Below are 21,495 nucleotides of genomic sequence, written 5' to 3'. Positions count from 1 at the left end.
TGTGTTTACTGGTAGGACTATAGCTCCACATACTGATGTACTAGTATGAATATTTAATTTGTATGTTCTGTCTCTATCACAATCAGAGTGATTGTACTAATCACTTCCACCTCCAGCCATACATACACAGTTCAAAATGAGACCATCTTTCTTAGAAATAAGCTAAAATTTTGTAATATTCTTGGGTGGGCATTAACATTGAAACTGTTTGTTTGCGTTGGATCCAGGGGACAAAGGATGTTGAGAGAAGATATTAGTGAATGAATGATGACAGGGTCCTCTAAGTGGTGCCCATGATTTATGGAAACACATATCCAAAGACTTACTCTGTAGTCACTGGATGTCACATAAAATATGGGGAGAAAGGCCAGCCAAATGATGCACGTTGTATACATTGTGAAACCGATAAACTTGGCTTCGTTGAAGTTCTCTGGGCATTTCCTTGTTTTGAAGGCATACACAGTGCATAAAACTACGAGGATTACATCATATGTTAAGGAGATTAACATACTGGAATCTTTAACATTGCATTTCAATATGACAGTCTCTCTTTTCTCAGGAAGAGTGTACCTCCTGGTGCCAGGGGCCTCCAAGATGAGCCACACGGACACCACCACAATCTGTACCAAAATGAGACTCAGGCATATGAAGACCTGAGAGCTGGGGCTGATGAACTTAGGCCTTTGGGCACCATTCTTAACACCATCAAATATTCTGGCTATGCAGTTTGTTTTTGTCAGGAGGGCAGAGTAGCAGACAGCAAAGGAACTTCCTAGCCCCAGGCGACGTAGGGTGCAGATAGCTGGAGAAGGCTTAGCTATGAAGAAGAAAGTCATGCTGTATGACAGGAAGACCCCAAAGAGCAATATGTAGCAGAGTTCACGGCCAGAGGCTTTGACAAGGGGAGTATTATTGTGCTTGATAAACACTGCAATGACCATAAAAGTACAAATAAAGCCCAGGCATGCAATGGTAACAGGACCTATTGCCCAAGCATCTTCCCACTTGATGTAGTCTTCTGGTAGGTCATAGCAGCCAGTCAGGTCAGCTGTGGGCCATTTCCCTGGCCCGCAGTCTGCACAGGTGAATTCATCAGCCAGGTACTCATATGTTTCACAGGGAATGCAAATCCAACAGCAGACATCTCCTGGTTGCATATTCTTCATCTCGTTCGGAGCACAGGGGTCACTGCACTGTGAGACAGGGACAGAGCTCCTCGACCAGTGGATGGAGTCCACCTCAAGTGACAAGGTTTCTGCCCAGTGACCAACCTTCACATAGGAGTATCTGTCTCCAGTGTACTGGAAGTTAAACACATTGTACCGGCCTATCCCATCTCCATAGGCATCAAATTTGACCATACTGTCCGCAGAGTTGGGAGGGTTGAATGGAGCTGTGAAGGAGAAAAAAAAAAAAAAGAAAAAAAAATATTAGTGTCAAAACAGCAGCTGACTTTTTTATCTCTTTGGGAAGCATAGCCACCAGACGGCTTACAGAGTCCAACTCAACTGCCAACAGGTAAGGCAAGAGGTCTGTATCTGTCTGAGATTTTTTTTTTTTTTTTTTTTTTTTGCATTGTTTGAACTTGGGAGAAACAAAGAACTTGAGTAATAGAACTCTATTTCACTTGATTGAATGAGTAATAGTTGTACATGTGGAGAGTTATGTTAGATTACCAACATCCTTATCATTTTATTGGGTACAAATTAATTATCCAATGTTCCCCCCCCAGCATGCACAATCATGATCTTTCACGTTATTTCTTGAAACAAAGAGGTCTGCTTCTAACTCAGACTCAGAGTTATTTGGTGAAATTCAGTTATCATAGAATAAGAAATATTAAATGGTCAGATCCATAAACATCAGTTTTTAGACCAACTATGGTCTAAATGATGAAATGAAGTTGAATAGTGTATTAGTGACGACGATAATGAAGTAACTATGAAGTCCTCAATAATTTCTTATTATGCTTTCTTAATTTCTCCCTATGTTGTAGGAATTCAAGAATCCCTTCTATTTTGCTTCAGTTTTCCCATTTTTTTGTCATTTCTTGTCTGGTCTGAACTTCCTGGCATGTGATGCTTTGGTCTTATATCTTGTTTGGGGAATAGGCGAAAAAAAACACAAGCTGGATCTGTGACCTTCTCTGGGAAATCAATATTGTAACACTTCCAACTGGTAAGCTCTGGAGAGTTTTTATTTTTCCTCCAGCTGAGGTTCATGTAGGGAATGAAGAATTATTAAAAATGTAGGAGGAAATTGCATTTACCATGTGATTTATTGGTCGTTTTCTGTAGCATCAAATGTGAATGGCTTTATAGGCAGGAAGCAAAAGGGTGTTGTGTTTTTTTTTTTTGTTTTTTTTTTTTTTACCATTGATGAGCAATAAAGGTGATTTCATTCCCAGTGTCTTTGGTTACAGAAGTGGTTCCACTGTCATTGCTGGAATAAATCTTTTTCCCTGCATCTGTGCCCATGCTGTGCTTGAGCACCAGCAATATTGTATACGGATGTAATATATTCCTCCATTTCAACCTCCAGATACTCTGGATTTGTTGCAGTAGATTTATTTAGCCTCTATAAACCACTGAGGCCAAATTCTTTCACCTTTTTCTCCTGCAGAGCATTACCTTACTTTGCGGCACTCCCAGTAAAGTCAGCAAAAGGGACAGTCCCTTTTGCTGAAAAAGGACTTCCCCAGGAGCTATATCTGGAAGTGTGCTTCTTACTCAACCTTCTTTTTACCTTATGGCAAGGGAGGAAAATAATTTATTTCTATGCATAATCTTCTGGTTTTGAATCAAGACTCAAGACTAAGTTTTAATTTTCAGTTCTTATCCCTGCTCTCTGTTGCATGTTGCCCCCTCACCTGTATCCAATGTTGTGGTGGACAGCCTTGGTTTGCAGGATTACAAATTAAGTCTGGGTAATCCAGGAATATGTAAGAGGACTTTTTTTTTTTTTTTCCTCTTTTTCTTCAGTCTTGGCATCAAGTTTTACTACAGTCTTACCCAATAAGACCTCTGAGTGCACAAAAATTAAGGACAGCATAATACTCCTCCAAATGGCCAGTCCTTCTGGAAAGAACATGCTCTAAATTAAACAAGTAGCTAAATTAAAAATATAGGTCAACAAGAAGAATACTAAGCAGCCTCCCTTCACTCCCTCCTCGTCCTCACACATAGGCATGCAAGCTCTCTCAGCCAAAAGCAGCATTAAATGAAATCATAATGCAGCACTTAACAGCTCTTCAATAATGTGTTGTCATCACCAGTGTCTTATTTCATTATTCATAACACTTATATAGATTGTAGAAATTGTTAACACAGCAGCCCAGTTTTACGAGCCAGTTTATTCGCTTCGATGTCATACAGGCCATGTCCTAAGGTGTGCTGAGAAGTAGTGACTTCTGCTGGAACCAGTGGAGCTGCAGGTAACTCTGCTAGAGTATTTGTCATTTATACAGAACTAAGTATTTGCCTTGGATTTTGCAGGTAGGTCCAGAAGGCTAAGCAGGTAATCTCACATTCGGTTAGGTTGAAGCTCGCATGTATTTTACTTTCCATGAGGCTGTTTCCACTCTAGAAATATGATGAAAAGGTTTTTGCAGGACAATTTGTTTTAGATCAACCACAGCTTGTAGCTGGAAACATTCATTTTCAGTGGCTGCTGATAGAGGAAAATAAATGGCACTCTCTCAAATGGAGAGGATGAAGTCATTTACCCAAACAACGATGTATTAAATTATATTATGGTGAGCCAAAGCATACAAATGAGCCCACTGGGTGGCAGCAATTAATATACCTACTGATTTTATGTAAAAGCGCTCAGGCATTTTAACTGATATTTATCAACATATTCTAGATCCTGTAATACCACTTCCAAAAAGACATGTTTTCAGAAAAGTTGATCTAATTGTTATAGTAAAAACAAGATGTTTATATGCAAGAATATGAAAAGAAATAAGAAAATAAGATTTTATTTTCTAGGTTAAAAGAATATTTTTCTGTGTACTGTCAGATGATCTTCCCAGAGATGAAATGTCAAGGCTATGTCACAGATCACTCTGAGATTTTTTTCATAGCTAGATTTTAGTTTTGTAAGTAAACCTGTGATCTTTAAAACAGACATTTCTGCCAGACCTTTTTCAGAGTTCTGGCTAAGGTGTTTTGTTTTCTTCCCTTGGGAGATGAGAGGCAAGACCCTCTGGGTCTATACGTGCTATCTGATTGACAATATAAGCTTCAACTTCTCTGAGCAGTATCTTGGAGTTTTCTCCTTCCCATGCACGCCTTGAAGTGAATTATCCTTATGTAAAAGAAGTTATCCAGGAGAAATTCTGTATAAGAAGTTATCAGGGAAGAGAAAGGGTAATTAAAAATGACTTAAAGGTAAACCAGCAATGCTTTGCGCTCCAGCTTGCAGCAGTTTTGCAATGAAGATATAGGAGCAGTGACATTTATGAGAATAGGAGAAAAAGGTACACATAGTGCAGAAGACAGAAACCTATGGAGCCATGGTGCAGGCAGACCACGCCTGTCGGCTTAGTGAAGAAATCCTATCAGAGGAGAAAGATGCTATTATAGAAGTGGGGGACAAACTCCTTTAGGTTCAAATAACAGAAGAAAGACTGTGCAACCTTATGACTATTTCAGTGTCAGGTATGGATAAGAACATGGCATAGGTTTTATATAGTAAATTATGTAATTTCATTTCTATCTTCTTAGGTTGGGATCATCTTTTCTATCACATAACTCATTAATATAAAATCATTATGTTTTTGCTTATGTGCAGTTAGAAGCAAGTCAGTCACTTTCATTTGGAAACCATTATAATTTTTCATGTCTGGGCTGCACAGCTCTTGGTGACATTAAATAATTCGGAAGGAAAGTTCTGAAGGGGGGATTAATTTAATTATCTAGTAAAACATTGTTTTAAGAGGCGGTATGGGAAATCTTTTCTGAAATGCATCTCAATGCAGTCATTTGTGTCAGTTGCGATGCAGAATGTGTCAGTTAGGTGAAAAATACTTCAGGATCTTTCAACCAGGGATGAGCAGGTGAAAAAAAGCAAAGCAGTTTAAATCCTAATTAGGCACAAGGAAACTGTTGAGGGACAGGGCAGCCTAGGAAAAAATGAGCGTCATCTTAATGGGTTTGGAATCAGACAGAGCTTTGTTTGCCAGCGACGTCTTTGGGCCAGGAAGGATGTTTTGCATACAGAGTTTTGCATGTGTCTGGCACAGAGCTGAGTGTATAGATGTTATCTTATAGAAAATAACATCTGTAATGCTTCCTGGTAGAACGAAGACACGTATGCCTACATCTGAGAACATCTTTCATAGCTGATAAAACACGCATCTGTTGCATGCTTGCAGAGTGCATCCTTTCAAAACAAGGTACTGATCAGAGGCACAGCTCACTAGCTAGGAGGCAATTCATTAATAACAAGGCTTGATGAAGGCTCTGCAGTTTTTCAGCTCAGCAGCTTGCAAAGCTGTGGGATTTCATGAGGTACAGAAAGAAATGTAGAAAGGAATATTTTGTGCACCAAAGGCACCTTCTTCAACAGCCTGTTGGCCCCAAAGACATTCAGCCAATAGACTCTAAGGAGATAGTGGGATTAAAAACAAGTACAAATGTAAAGAGGGAACAGATGTGAGTTTCTGGAAAGTTGAGTAAAATCTTTTCACTCTCACTAGAAAGTGCTGCAAAAACTCTGAACTTCTGATTTAAGACAGCAAAACAAGACATTTATGTATTCAATGGAAAAATAGTTTTGTTGCTCTCTGCTCCTTCCTATTGCATATCCTGGGCAGTGCCTTATTAAAACACTGTAAGAAAAAAAAAAAGTAATAATATAACAACAGGATATGGTGTGTTTGTTCAGCAGACTCATCTGCATGTATGATGTCTTATCTTGGAAAGTATCACAAAGGACCACAAGAATCCATATATCTCTTAATTTTCTTTTAATTTTAGCTAGATGTTGTTTGCTGAGGTCAAAGTGACTTATTCCTTCTTGGCTGAACATTTAGACCAAGTAATGGAGACCTGATCCACCCACTCCTGTTTCTATCTCAGCATAATGCAGCTGTTTTCACACCTGATTGGCAGGAGAGACACTGAAATTTGGCAATTGGAATTCCAGTGTAAGGAATACTCAGAGTGAGGTGTCACTGGTTTGTACCTCTCTGCAATTAATAATGAATGAATGGGCTTAAAATATCAGCTTTCACACAGATGAACAGTCACTTATAACCTCCGCACCATTATTTCTGGATGTGTTTGGGTCATGAGTAGTATTGATTCCTCCCATTCAAAAAAAAAAAAAAAAAAAAAAGATGTGTAAGCATTTGAATGCCTTCTCTCTTGGCTCAGTTTTTCTCAGAAGCAGCTTAGGCAGGATGGAAAAGTATGGTACGTGAAAATGTGTAGAGACATGGGCACATGGGCAATGTCAGGATATTTTGTGAGGGGCACAGGGTTGCAGCTGGTTACAACTACCCCGATTAGTCTTCTACAAATTTACTTTTCCTTTCTATGTCTACTTATTTTCCATTCAGCTCTTTGGTTCCTCCCTCAGGTTAGAAAATCACTTGCTGTAGGGACTTTTAACACATCACAGACCCTTTTAGGGTTGCAGTAGTCAAACACAGAAATGTTTCTCCGGGACTAGCTGCAAAGGTCTAGCACTCAGATAGCTTCATATGAATTAGGTATCCCAGGTTCCTATCCTAGAAAAAAGAGGTATTTCTAGGGTTCATCTAGAGCCAGCTGAACTGTACCCATTTATTTATTTATTTATTTTTTCCTGCAAACCATAATGACAGTGACTAGCTCAGATACACTCACCGTAAAGGTGTTCAGGTGAGACGTTGGGTTGAGTGAGTTGGGTGACATGAATACATGTGACAGTCAGTTGGACCAGAAGGGCCTACAGCTGGTTGAGCCAAGTGACAGCAACTTGTATGAGCTCTCTTTAGAGTACCTGGGAAGACATATCTCCTGCAAGCTGCCCCCACGGGCTGCTGTGACTGCTGCAGGGACTATCAGAGAGAACACTCCAGGAGAAAAGTAAAGTGGAGACTGGCAAAAGAAACTAAGAAGGGTCTGAGAGATTAGAGGAATTCTTTTACCTTTTCATTCTCCTCAGTTTGGCTAAAGGTGAAATTCCCTAGTTACCTTTCTTATGAAACACTTCCCTCAAGTGTAATGTTTTACACTTCAGGGATGCGTTTTCCCCTTGCTTGTGGAGCTCTTGGACATATGACTGGTCCTTAGGTCTCAGGGAAAATGACTTAGAAGTTATAACTCTTCATCAAGGAGATGTGTTTTTCATTAGAAAACCACTCTTGTTTTTTAGAGAATTAAAAAGGGGATTTCTGCTTAATTAAAGGATTTGTGTTTCACTGTTTTGAGACACGGAAGGCAAAAACTTATAAATACTTAATAACCCTTATATTTCTTTATTAAAAATACAAAATGTATTCCCTGAAATTAAAATTTCTTGAAGTTCTTTCGTTAAAATTGCATTAGAAACTAAAAAATAAATCAAGAATTTGAAAAACAAAAAAATAACATCCAAGCTGTCTTTCTTTTTTCCTCTTTTTTTTTTTTTTTTTTTTTTTTCCCCCCCTTACGTGTACTTGGTTGATAACTGATATGAATTTTGAGATTCCACCATAGCAATGCCTTTTTATTGATACCACTCTTTTAATTTTTAAATTAAGATTATCCACTTTAGGAAATGGCTGGCACGAGAGGCAAAATGCATACAGGGTAATTTATACTAGCAATCAACTTGTAATTACAAAGGAAATTAAACCATGACTTTAAACTGTCTAACTCCTCCCTCAGGCCAACTAGTTACTTTGTAAACATAAGCAAGGGGAACCCAATCCCATTATGAAGAATTATGACCATTGTTAGGGTGACAGAACAGCTTGGGAGCTGGAACCACAAGTTCTGGGCTGGCCTTTGGTATTTTCTGAAATGCGCTGGCAGTTATCTGACACTTACTAGAACATTAACATTGCTTTCAGACCTTGAGATTTTGGTTGAGATTTTCTACATTCAAGAGGTTAGGAGTTCTCTGTGCTTTATGTGGACTTTTGGGTGAAGGACATTCTCATTTAACCTCAGCAATGGGAAGTTGTGATGGGCCTTACACTTTGTTTCTCAGTGCCTCTCTGGTGTGGCTGGAGGAGTTCAAGGCTCATTTTCATTTATTTATTTATTTATTTATTTATTTATTTATCTATTTATTTTAAATTCACTTGCTTCTGGACAAACTGAGGTATTTGGTTAAGTTACAGAGACATGAATCTTACTGGTTTTGGAGGCACCATTCTGTAACGTGCTAATTGTACGCCCCAGATTGCATATAGCTGGTGGTTAAGGAAGTGTTGAATAGCTAACAAATTTTTTTGTCCTTTTTTGTCAGCCCAAAGGAAATATGAATAGATTCAGTTTTTAAAATATTAAAGGAAGGTGGATAAAACATTCTCTCCTCTGTGGGGATTTGAGGATTAGAGAGGTGCTTCTAGACAGTGCTCTGAATAATTCAGCTAGATATTTTGCCCTTAGAGATCAGAACTAAATGAACCTTGAAATAGACCCTCTGGCAGTTATTTCATAATTGACGTGATATGAAAACAATCCCAAATCAGGTGGGTTGACATAGATTTAATTACTTATAATGCTATCATTGTATTTAGTAGTAGTAATGTTGTAGATTTGATGGTCTAAAATTCAAGAATTTTCAAGCTTGTAATAAAAGGAATTTTTTCATTAGAACAGTCTATAGACGGAAGAAGTGAACAAGCTTTCAGCCACAAGGTAACTCCATTAGGTCATCAGAAAAATTGCTCAATAAATTTGACCTTCAAATATTTTGAAGGAACAACTCTGCTTGGACTTCAGTATATCAGGTTTTTATTTTCTTTTTGGAAATACAATTTCCCTTGCAAAATGTCTCATTGCTATCTATTTGCAGAATGATTGCTTATAGCTTTTTGTTTGCTTTAAAAATATATAGCTTGGAAACACAAGGCCCTGATGAAGATGCAAGACAAGACACGACAAAGATACAGCATGCCAAAAGCTTTTTTTTTTTTTTTTTTTTTTTTCCCCCCCAGCTATGTGGGCAGTCTAATAAAAGTATTGCCTCTTCCTACTAATCTTATGACTCTATGCTATTATTTTTTGTTAAAAAGCTGCTGAAAACTCTCAGCAATCACACTACAAATTGCTAATAATGAGGCAATTTGCCAAATGAAATTGTATTTCCAGTAGGAAGATAAAACCATGAAGCAGTGAATTCTAAGGAGAGCATCTTTTTGAAATAACTGAAGCTCAAATTTATTGAATCTTTTGCGGAAATAAAGGAGTGGTAGGATTGTTCAAAGCTTGAATAAAGAAACAATGCTATAGTGAAACACAAATAGCAACCTTTATGCTCAGATATGTTATGCAGCTCAGGTATAATGTTTGGCACATCTGGTGGAAGACCAACAAAGAAAACTTGGAGTTCTGCTGGAAATGTAAATGTTTCATGTGTCCTATGGTTAAGATTCTGCAGAGGATCAGATATTTCTCTGTGAATGTACTATGCATGTGAAAAAAGTGACTTATATTTATTTAATTTAAACTTAATCAGGATGCTTACATCATATGTGTAGTTTTATAGAGCTCCTAGAATCAGTGGGGAGAAATAGGCACTTCCAAAGGCGAGCTCTGGCTAAACTGAGTTACCATTAGGAAAGTGGAGAGCTTTCTCCACTGATATTTCTCTTATTAGGGCAAAAAACTAGATATGTTAAGGAAGATATGAAATCTGGCTGAGCTGAATTTTGGCCTGTGATGGAGAAATCATCCAAGTAATGCTTTTGGTTAAGCCCTCTATGTACATCAAATATGATTTATCTCCCTTTGTAAAATTTGATTCTGGATTTTTCTTTTTCCTGATTTCCATATAATAATGCAATAGCTAGAAATGCACATCTAATAAAAATGACAGGTTAAGTCAACATTCAACAGAGTGTGTCTCATGAATGAAGAAATGCTGAGTCAGTCAATCTAGATGTGAAAGTGGGTGCTCACACCAATGAATTTCAGTAAAGATAGTGAGATAAAGGATAAGAACACCTGGATTTTGATGTTATTCATGCATATCACACACCAGCTATGGAGGAACCACATCACCTCTCCCAGCATCATCAGTGTTCACTGGTGTGCATTATCCTACAACATGCAGGCCGCATGTCCTATTAATACTTGCAAATTCTTCTGCTTTCAGGAAGAAAAGATAGAACTGAGAGCACAGAATCATTTTTGCTAATGTTTTGCTCCACTGAATCAGTTCAGCAACAGCAATCACTGGACCTCAGGGGAAAATGTAAAAAGAAAATGTTGATTTATTTGCCTGTTTAATGGTTGAAGCAGAGACACATTGATAGGTTTAGACTGATAAAGTGTTTCCAAGATCTAGAAAGAATACTAACAGCACTGTCTCAAACCCTCATCTGGCTTGAGATATTTTCCTTTCCAAAGAATCTTTAAGATTTTTTTCCCCCAAATTATTTTGTCAGTTATTGGACTGAACTTCCAGTTACTAGCCGTTATCTATTCATTCAAATACATGTGTAAATGTAATAGAAAAAGTTTAACATATTTTTGTTATTTTTTATTTTATTTTTATTTATTTATTTTTTTAATCCCAGTAGCAGCTTCACAACAGTGTCTTATTTTCCACTGTCTGGTGGAGGTTTGTCATCAGCCAGTTGAAAAATCTACTGAACTGACATCAAGATTTGGAGCAATGATCAGCTGCTCCCTCCACCAGGGCCATACATAAACACCATGGAAAAGAAAAGAAAACAAAAACCAAACAACTGTAGGTAAAATTTGTTTGTTGCTATATCTTTCATTCTCAAGACTGTGAGGGTCACATAACGTATGGTTACTTACATCAAAGGAACATTGGAAGGGATCACAAGAACCCAACTTTCTGCTGGTGCAAGCAGTTATGTCATTGCTGCCTGGACTGGAAGAGTTCAGCATGCCCAGCTACATTTGCATACGATCAAGCATTTTCTAATGTTTTGTAGCAAATTTAAGATTAACTGTAAAAGGTAAAGAATCACAAAGAAAGTTTTCCCAAAGGAAGAGAGTAGGAGAGTTCTGTAGCTGAAGCACAGGAAGATGCCTGAGGCTCCAGATGTACACACACAAAAGATCTGTTGCTGCTCACTAAATGAATTCAAGCTTGGAAACAAGACAGGGTTGTTTTTAGAATATAATCAAGAGAAAGAAGAACATATATACAGCATATGCAAAACATCCTGTGTATGGTGAAAAAACAAAGAAGAAAACAAGAAGCTACAAGGACTTTAAAGTCTTCTGGAAGAAAGGGAACAAAGGAAAAATGGAGAGAAGAATCTGTCTCTTGGGACTATCTCCTGGTCATGGATGCTGTAACTCACCAGTGTTGCTACTGAAAAGTAGGAGGTTCTCCCCCTTCCTTTCTGTAGGAAAAGATTGCTGCTTTTGGATTTGCTGTTTAATACATTTCACTAATACAGAATCAGCAATCATACATGAAGTAATGCTAATTGGGTTAAGTAAATCAGAATTTTAAAGAACAGTAAGTGAGCGTGTCTGTCTCCTGATGCAACCTTCCCATATGAGAGTGTGGTTGATAATGTGTCACAGAGTCTAAGTGACATCAGATGCAGCTAACACAAATCACTTTCCACCCCAAAAGTCTGTACATTCTCAGCCACAGGATTACACAGGATTTCTGGGACACATTCTGTGTGAAGTCTTTGTTCAGGGCTGTGCTTCACCCAGTTTTTTCACACTAACAGATTCCCTGTTTCCTCTCATCACAGACCTTTTCTTTCCCTGGCTAAGACTAATGTGTCTTAGCTGAGACTCACGTTTCAGCCAAAGATGTGGTAAATATTTCATATGTACAAAGGAATTGCTGCATTAGCTTATTCTGTTGTCCAGCAAATTGTCTGGAATCTGTGTGTAGCAGCAAATAGGAAAATGTACAGCATGAAACCTCTGTTGAAGTGAGGACTGATAGCACATACACATTCAGCTAGTGTCTGTCAGCTTTCAGAAGTACTTTTGAATTTCTTCGGCAGGGAAAATGATAGATATATATGTGCCATTAGACTAGAAGAGATGAGATGATTCATCTATTGGCAAGTAGAAAGATGGGTTTGTAACAAGAAAAGCAAAACTGTAGGAAATGAAAAGTGGGTGTAAGACTGGGGTGGCTGGGTCCTTCGGAGTGGGAGGCACACGAACCTCTGCTTTCTATTTACTGGGTGTTAGCAGCAACTCTTCGCATCACCACTGCTTCTGGTTTGTGCTCTTCTTATGGACTAAAGAGTTAGTGAATTTGGGTGCGTAGACCTTACAAGACAACTTAATGATCTTAGTTTATGATTTATATGCCTCAAGATTAAAGATTTATATCTGGAGAAATCACCACTATGGCTTACCACTGAACCCTTTTGCATCCCAATGGTGAACAGCTCAATTGCTTTTGACTTACTGCTCTGTGGCTGGAGCGAGAGGCGAGAAAACAAATCAAAGGATGTCTTCTGTGACTGAGCCATGCTTCAGCTAGGGTTTTGTGGCCAATTTTTTAGAAGCTTCTCTGCTCTGACACCCCTGTGCATGAATATTTGTGTTCTTCCTGCTGCCTTGAAGAATTTTAGCATTCTTTGTATTCACTGGTTACATCCTCAGACAAAATATGTTTTCATGGCAGGAAGAAGAAAACACAAGGAAATGACTCACTCAGATAATAGCAATGAAATATCTTTTTACATTATATCCTGTATCTGCTAACAAAATACCCATAAATATTGCAGTGATGCCAAAGCAGACATTCTCTGAAATGCTTTTAGAGGTGTTTAGAAATGTGGATCTAACAGATGAGGAAATGAAAGAAAGTGACCCTTGAACACATTTCCCTGCCAGCTCCACCGAGTTTGCAGTTGATGGAAATCATGTGGAAGGTCAGTTTGTGAAGAGTGCTCTTACAGAAAAGGAGTTTCTGCCCCATGAAAGTGCAGAGCTGGTTGCTTTTAAGAACTCAGTTTTAGAAGGTGGGTGGGATATATTGGCCTGAGTGATTTTTTATTTTTATTTTTTATTTTTATTTTTATTTTTATTTTTATTGTTATTTACTTATTTATTTGTAAAAAACATTTGCATGAATAAGAAAGGTAAGTTTGTGTTAGGATCTGCAAATCCCTTCAGTCATTCCTCTGAAACTAAGTAGTTCTTTTGATTCATGAGATCACTTACACAAAAGGAAAGGGTAAATATAAATTTCTGAGAAAAAATGTGTTAGTGAAAAAAAATACACAAGGATTGTTTTGGGGTTTGGTTGAGTTCTTTTCTCCCTTTTTAAATGATTCAATCTTTCAGACAAAGAAACTCAACTGTATCACTAAGCCAATTGTTTCTGTACTGAGCTGGAAATAGGCAGAGACAAGCTTAAAGGGAATAGCTCAAGCTTTACAGAAAGCCAGAATAGATTTACGTGCTCGTCTGGGCTGTAGTTTAACGAGGACAAGTACAGCAGTCAGCTTGTGGCTGGTTTACCTGGAAATGTGTTATGTATAAGTGATGTGGGATTCAGGATCTGTGTCTAGATTGCACCACCAGGCTACTCTGAAGGTTAGCATCACATTAATGTAGCTGTGCTGGTTTGGTACCTGATACCCTTTAGTCTGTTGAGCCTCAGAATATCTTTGTAATGTACTCTAACAGGTGAAGCAAAAGTCTTCCAGGAAAGATATTGCAGGAGAAAAAAATATTTTTCTGTTCAAGATGCTTTCAGTTCTGTCTTTCTAGCACAATTATTAGCTGTCAAAAATAGAGTTTTGGTAAAAAAATAATGTAACATTTGGATATTTTGGGAATTAGTTTTCTGAGTTTGTGACTTTCTGTGGTTTTCTGCATCATCTTTTGAAAAGACCTTTTTCTCTGGGACAGTGGAAGTTCAGGACACACCTGCCCAAAAGAGCAGTTTGTGTTTCCAGTGTGTCACATTGTCCTGTTGTGTCCCTATGCAATTTACTTATGTCCTTGTCCTCATCCTCATTAGTACTGTCATTGTCATGTTCTGAGTGCAGCCCCTGCCTTTTCTAGCCACTACAACAGCACCTCACCATGAGAGTAATACTAACTGAGATTACCTCTGGAAGTGCTAAAGTACTCTTCTATAGGAGGTAACAACAGAATGTGGTCATCCTCTGGGCTTTTCAGAGCCAAATTAGATATTAAAATGTAAGGAGCAGGAATCCTGAGCAAGACTTTTTTTTTTTTTTTTTTTTTTCTCTGATGTGATACCTTGCTCTTCCAGGTCACAAGAAGCAGTCCTGACAGCTTCTGTATGAAGAATAATAACACAATCCTATGGTATTTCCAGGGTTGTGGAGACATGTGGGACTGGAAAAGTGAGTATGTTTGGCTGGGGGATGAAAAGGCTGCCTGAGCCCTCCTGCTCCTCCAAGCACTTTTGCTGTGCAAGACCCAGGTGCTTGGGATTCATATGGCATTTGCCAGTGAAACAAAAGATGAAATAATAACTATTATAAAACAGACAGCAGGCAAACACATAAAGTCTGTGATTTAGAGAAATTAGGTTACTGAGCCTTCTGTCTCTCAAATGTGTGATCTGAAAGAAAAGCACTGCTCAGTTTTCAGTCATGCATTGCTCTATAAACACAGGGTGTTTAATCTCGTTCTCATTTACACACCTGGGCATCCTATAGATTTATAAGATGCCTAAAGGCTCTTATGAACAAAACTGACTATAAGTTGCATGCAAAGCAGGGGCTATTTAACTTCATGTTCATTTTTTCACAGTTCAGCTGAGCTGGTGGCTCATATAAATATTGGATTAGAAGAAACCAAAATGGAGAACTGCTTGTTATTTTAGGGATATCAAGGCAGCTTCACCTACATATGCTGTTTTAAAGAGCCTGGACTGTGGCTTCTGCAGACTTTCCAGGAACGACACCCACCTGGGTGAAGGCCAAAGGCAGCACTCTTCCAGTCTTTCTGAGGACTACCAATAGTTATTGCTGCTCTGCATCTTGCCAACATTGCATTTCCCATCTTCTTGTCTATGGGAGCTCAGTGCCCAGGTCTGACAGCAGAGTGGTGGCAGGAGGCAGAAATACCTTGTGCTTGGGAAGCAATGAGGTAGCACACCTCAACCTCTGCTGCCGGAGCTCATCTTAAGAGGCAAGAGCAGAATTCCATCTCTGCTCCTGCTCACGCGGGCCAATTCGTGTTAAGTAGAACCAAATGAAAGCACGAACAGGCAACATTTTATGATGGTCTCTGACTACTGACACCATTAACAGGTAGATTGCAGACCCACTGTCATGGCAAGAGAAATTATAATGGAAGTTTTATTTGGGAGTAGTGCCCTAGAGGTGGCAATGTCTGCATCCTGCTGGCAGTTCACCAAGTACTCAGCTTACATGCTACAGTGCATGGCACGGAAGGCATCTGGGGTGTAGGTCTGATTGTTTGCCATTGTGATACCTCAAAACTAAGCTAGAGGATAACGTTTCCACAGAAAAATGGTTAAATTTTAATTTCAGCCAGTTTACATCTGTAAAACCTTGAACAATTTGGTCTCATCTTTCAATTGACCTTGCTTTTAGAGTGAGATTGGACTAAAGACCTCCTGAGATCCCTTCCAACCTGATTTATTCTTCAACTGCATGCTTCTATAAATTATGAGTCTATGCTATGCACACATAAATATGTATGCACGTTAATATACATGTGTAAAAACATGCACACATATTGAAAGCTTTAGGAAGAGCTAAGCAAAACATTTCTGCACAGATTCCTCTTGGAGGGATAAATAGGCAAAAAAGAAAGACACTGCAGATCCACATGGACTGACTGACTGAATGTGGGGTGCAAAGGGGATCTGACCTGATGAACAGGAGCTCCTTGGGTGAGATGATGGGGCAGCAGGGCTGCCTGCTGCAGAATCTGGGACTGTGTTCTAGCTTTAGTCTGCATGTCTACCAGCGGGTATTCTGTGCTTCAAACATGCACCTGGCCTTTGCAGTTTATGTATCTGTAATCTGCATTCACATCATTTGTTCATCTGTACTCCATGAAAGCCTTGTAGGACACCGAGCTTCAGAGTGGACATCTGATGGGACATACTTAAGGCTAAATCCCAGAGCAGGGGCCTTGCAGTGTCCTTGTGCTCAGAAGTAAGGTGACATCTGCCTGTTGCAGAACATGACTTTTAAGCTTTTTCCTATATAATTTGAAGAATTACCACAGAAATGGCCTGTGAAAGTATTTTCCCACCACAGAAGTCAGCAGTGTTCAAGAGAAAATGAGAAGGCAAATTTGTGTTTCAATTTCATGCCATTTGAATATGAGTGGGGAGGCACAAAAGAAAATAAACCTCACAGAGAAATATATGGCCAAGCAGGAATATATATAAAAAAAAAGTTATAAAGTCCAGTGGGTGAACGGGGACAAATCAGACCTGACTTTTACAACCCTTTTCTCATTTTAAGTGATCATTCTGTTTACCCACAGGAGAGGATATTGTCTGATATGAGCAAGGTTTGACTGCATAGCTTTTGTCCTGGAGGAGCAGCAAGACCAGGAGCAACATACAGAGCACATCTATGCAGTTCCCCGTCCCTTTTTCCTAAGCAGTGACATCTCTTTTGCGCTGCCTGTGCTAACGTTCCATGTCCTGACATGTGCCAAATATTGAGGTTCACTGTAATAGCTGTGAGCAATGGTAATAGTGCTTTTCTGTTTCATTCTGGTGGCTTAAAGGAGTTAAAAAGATTAGTGGAGCTGGTTTCTGCACATGCCTCTCCATCCCTCAGAGGGAGAGATGTTTCTGGATGCTTGGAGCTCTGCCTTGTTTTGGTGCTCATCCCTGGATCATGTCCCTCTCAAGAGCCCCCTGTGCACTCCTCTCCACCAAGAAGCGTCTGGGCACCTGTGAGAATTTGAGTTTACTCTGTGCTCTCTCCTGTAGAGCCCTTTGCTTTTGTTCAGCACTTCTTTGTTGTTCTGGTAATACAAGCTAACAGCCTCTTGAACCAGCATCTCTCTATCAGCAGAAGAGCATCATGATTCAGAACATCAATTGCTGCACTTGTACCCTTAGGAGGGAACAAAGAGCATAGGAAGATCAAGTAAGTAAACCAGCCTACATCTCTTTGAAAGTCCAAACAGGCAGAGAATGAGTATGTTTATCCATGGGCTGGGTTTTGCGTTCTCAGATCCTGCTGCTGGAACTGGGGACTGGGTCTATACAGCTCTTTTTTCCCTTACAGAAAATATTCAGGATATCGTATTTGTCACATGCATCTTATTGACTTGCAAGAAAAATAAGTGCTGAGTGTATCTCACAGACAACAAGGAATGAAATCTCAGCATGCCTTTGTGCCACATTACAGTTCCGTGGAGTTATTTCAATTTAAGGAAAAGGGAGAAATAAGTAGGATCCCAGAGATGTTCTTGAAATACCTGTCACACAGCATGTCAGTGGTAGCAGTGGCATGGGAGTGCACAGCTCCTGACCAGTCCTATTCTCCAACCATGCTATTAGCTGATGCTGAGTATTTCTCTACAGATCCCATTATTGCTGTGCCTGAGAGGCTTACCTCAGGCTTTCAGCTAAACAGTAAATGGGAATCTCAGTTGCTCTAAGCTCCTTCTGTAGTCAGTTGAAAGAGATATCGGGGCAAATCATATTTCACGTGCGACGGATCTCCCTCTGTGAGTGCTGATCCTCTCTGAAAACTATAATTGGAGAATGACTAAAACTAGTTAAAGTGTGGAAGGTTAAAAAGTGTCTAAAATTGCATAGTCTCACACCAATCATATAATTGCACCCTGTCATTTGCCCTGACTGGTGTCTTTGAAGTACACCATCACATTGGGAAGCAAGGAGAACATATTCAGGGCCTCTTAAATGTCAGATATTTTCATGTTAAGTTGCAAGGTGATACCTACTGCAGGTTTATGCATGTGAGGCACATCTGTCTGTACCTGTTGCTTTCAGAACAGGAGACATTTCTTAAATAGTTATTTGTGGGTGAGCAAACATGGTTATCACTTTTGTTCTGTTTATTTCCTGATTCCTTTTGGTTGGTGTGCATTAAACTGTGTTAAAGAGGTGAGAAAAGCTGCAATCTCATTTGGTTTTAGTGTAGCTGATGGGCTGATAGCATCCGCACTACCCTCTCTGTGCACTGATCATTTGATCATTGACCAAATGTACTATGCAGGAGGATCCTGAAATTGCATTAACAACACACCCAGAGACTTTCTTCAACCAGAAAAGAGCAAAGGTGATTTCTTCATCTCGTGGAAATCAATGACAAAACTTGTGTGGATTAAAATTTCACAACTTACTGAAGAGAAGTGTTTGGAAACTTGCTGATTCTTTCACTACTTGGAATCAGTCATCTGGTTTCAAAAATTACAGACATTAAAAACATGGATTCACATTATAATGGAAGAACTCATAAAAAAGAAAAAGGAGGTGAGCAAACCATGCTCTAAGCTAGCGATAATACATATGGAACAATACCATTAGAAAAGAACTCACTAGAATTTCAACATTACAAATTGAAAATGAAAATTAATAGAAACTAAAGCTCTTCAGAGTTTCAAAGATTTCCATGTTGACTTTTAAAATAATTCACTTAATTCCAAATAGTCTTCTGTTTCCAAAGTCACAAAATGATACGTTTTGAATTATTGTTATTATTTATTTAGCTTGGACAGATTCAACTTCTAATTCATAAAAAATATAAAATATATTTTAGTCACAATTAAAATGAAAATTTCTGACTGTATCTAAATGAATTTTTGCCTGGAGTTTTGGTCAATCACAAACATAAATGTAAATATTTTGACTTCATGTCTAAATGTTGAGAGGGAAAGTGTTTGGGTGCTTAAGGAACTCTGCATGGTAGAAAAATTATTAATCGTGTATTGTAACCAAGATTGTCTAGCAACAGACTAAAGCTGGACTCTTTAAAGAATGTATGCATTTAAACCCATTAAAATGCTGGATAATGTTTCAAAATTTTAAACATTTAAGTTACTGAATTGACTGAATGTACTGGATTGGGTAGGCTGCTACTACCCTAATTGTCTCTGGCAGGGGCAGAACTGCTGAGGCATTGCTCACCTCTGACATCCCTTCTAATCAACCTGTTAGTACCTAGCTCCTGTAAATTGCAGTGCTCCTAAATCCCTTTTGTTTCAGCAACTTCAGGACATTCAAGTATCTTTGAGGATAAGTGCAAACAAATAAGAAAATATTTCCTATGTATTGTGTGGTATGGAAGGGGAGGAGAAATGGTGGTTACTTCTTATTTTCCATAAGGTCTAAAAGGTTGATTCTTTAGTCTAAAGATTTTTCTTTAGTCTAAGTCTAAAAGGTTGTCCCTTGCTGTTTTCTTTGACACGTTAAGTTAATAAATGATTGAAATACAATTACAGTACTTCATGTGATATATGTACATTGGCTATGCATCTATATATGAGATGGTATTCAACTATTTCTCATATAGCAGTCTTTAGGAGCAGACAAAATACAAACATAATGTTGCTTGGGCTAGGTGTCACTGTGTCTGGCATGCAATGCTCAAATGAGGGTTTTCAAACATCATTACCAGATCACCCACTCCCTCTTCACAACTCACCTGTGAACCTTTAAACTAGCTTTTTGTACTTGGTCATAAAGCTTAAAGATCATGGAGATCTGTAACATAGGTAATGGCTCTGTCTCACATATTTAAATATTTTATACTGATCTGATTCTATGGCAGGAATTGTTTTACTACTGCAGGGACACTGGTCATTGATCAGGGTCCAACTATTATGCAACGTCTCGTAACAAATGATAAAGAGAAGGCCAACTCTTGGCATAGGCATAGCAGGCTGTTGCCCAGCTTAGCAGGTGGTGAAATGGTCACTGGCCTCCAGACATGCCTAGCAAAAGACAAATTGGCTATGAATGAAATGGATTTTGGTGTACAGAAGTGTAGAGGATGGAGGGTAACATTTCCAAGACCAATTTCCAAGACTTTCTTGGAAGCTGCAAGAAAACTGGTTTCTTTTTTCTTTTTTAAGGTCCTCATCATGCTCCCTATCCCTCCTCTTCTTTCTCTCTTCTTCTGATAGAAGTGTTTCTGACTGGATATGGCCCTGGCTTGAACTCTGATATTAGGGGCTACTGGGAATTCAGCTGGCTTTTACTGTGACCAATGAACGTTTCATTAATTACAGTGATATTCCGTACATACTGAAAGCATAGTTATTACCTGTAAAGTTTACTTTCAGGAGGTAATCTTTGTACAGCTTCTTGCCATCCAGATGTTTCATGGCATCACAGAGCTTGGTGGTGTTTGGACACAGAGTCCGCTGCATTTTATGCAAGGCGTGGGCCATCGCATACACAGCATTCACAACAAACATGATCTTGGATTCTTGTTCATAATTGGAACTGTTGATGGTGAAGTGCTTGTCACAAGTCTTTTTATGTGGCTTTCGGTTCTGGAGATTACACTGGAATTTTTGCTCCCAGAAGTCCTTGAACCAAGGGTTACGCCTGTTATTGTAAGGACTGAGGCTTTGGAAATACCTGTCAAACTCTTTAACCGGATGGGAAGCAAGTTCCAAGGTTATTGCCCCAGAAGCTATGTGCTCATTACCTTTGACAATACTCTCTTGTGCTCCCCATCCATCACTGGCAATCCAAGTAAAGGAAACGTTGAAGCGGTTGGCAGCTGCAATGAGCTCCCGAGAGTCATCACCTCGCATGAAGAGCACCACCACTCTGGCATTGGGCTTCTGGAGCAACTCTCTGATCACACCATCATAGGACTTCCTGATGTTGGACCGTCCCACTTTCTCAGAGGTGGCAATGCAGATGTTGCGGAGGCGAGCTTCCTGCTCAAAGGCTTCAATCCCTGTCTCCCCGTAGTCTCCTTCTGAGGCAACTGTTGACACGTAGGTCCAGTTGAAGAACCGTAGGATCTCAGCCATGGCTTTCGCTTGGTAGAAGTCGGGCGGCACTGTCCGCGCAAAATAGTCGTAGCGGGATTTGTCGCTCAGCTTGGCACTGGTGGAGGCATAGCTTATCTGGGGGATCTGGAAGAGTCTGAGCAAATTTGCCACCTGGAAGGAAGAATGAGAACACGGATTTTTAAAGGATAGTGTTAAAAAAATGTATAGAAAAATCTAGAGAAAGGCAGAAAATAGTGGTTTTCAATAAGAGGTGTTTGGACAATTAGAGATTAAGGATGTTGATAGAAGATGTTGATAACATACTCTGGTGAGAGCAGTGCACTGTGGAAGTGCTGAATAGCTGTTCTGCTGCCCACCTAATTCCCAGAATCCTTCTGGGACTACAATGGATATTTTACTTCTGTTAAAC

The 21,495-nt window shown here is 39.2% G+C and overlaps 1 protein-coding gene across 1 annotated transcript in view; it reads right to left on the bottom strand.

Moving 5' to 3' along the window:
- GRM3 (glutamate metabotropic receptor 3) overlaps positions 1–21,495 on the bottom strand; it is a gene marked incomplete at both ends in the record, with an annotated part of 45,242 nt that overhangs the window by 11,299 nt on the left and 12,448 nt on the right. The window contains 2 exons of the mRNA XM_082756714.1: positions 327–1,393; positions 20,381–21,236. Of these exons, the coding sequence (XP_082612840.1) occupies positions 327–1,393; positions 20,381–21,236 (1,923 nt within the window). The remainder of the gene's footprint in view (positions 1–326; positions 1,394–20,380; positions 21,237–21,495) is intronic.

Source organism: Aythya marila (genome assembly GCF_965140915.1).
Source record: "Aythya marila genome assembly, chromosome: 1".
In the NCBI taxonomy this organism is placed as follows: domain Eukaryota; kingdom Metazoa; phylum Chordata; class Aves; order Anseriformes; family Anatidae; genus Aythya; species Aythya marila.
This window is presented reverse-complemented; position numbering and strand designations above follow the sequence as displayed.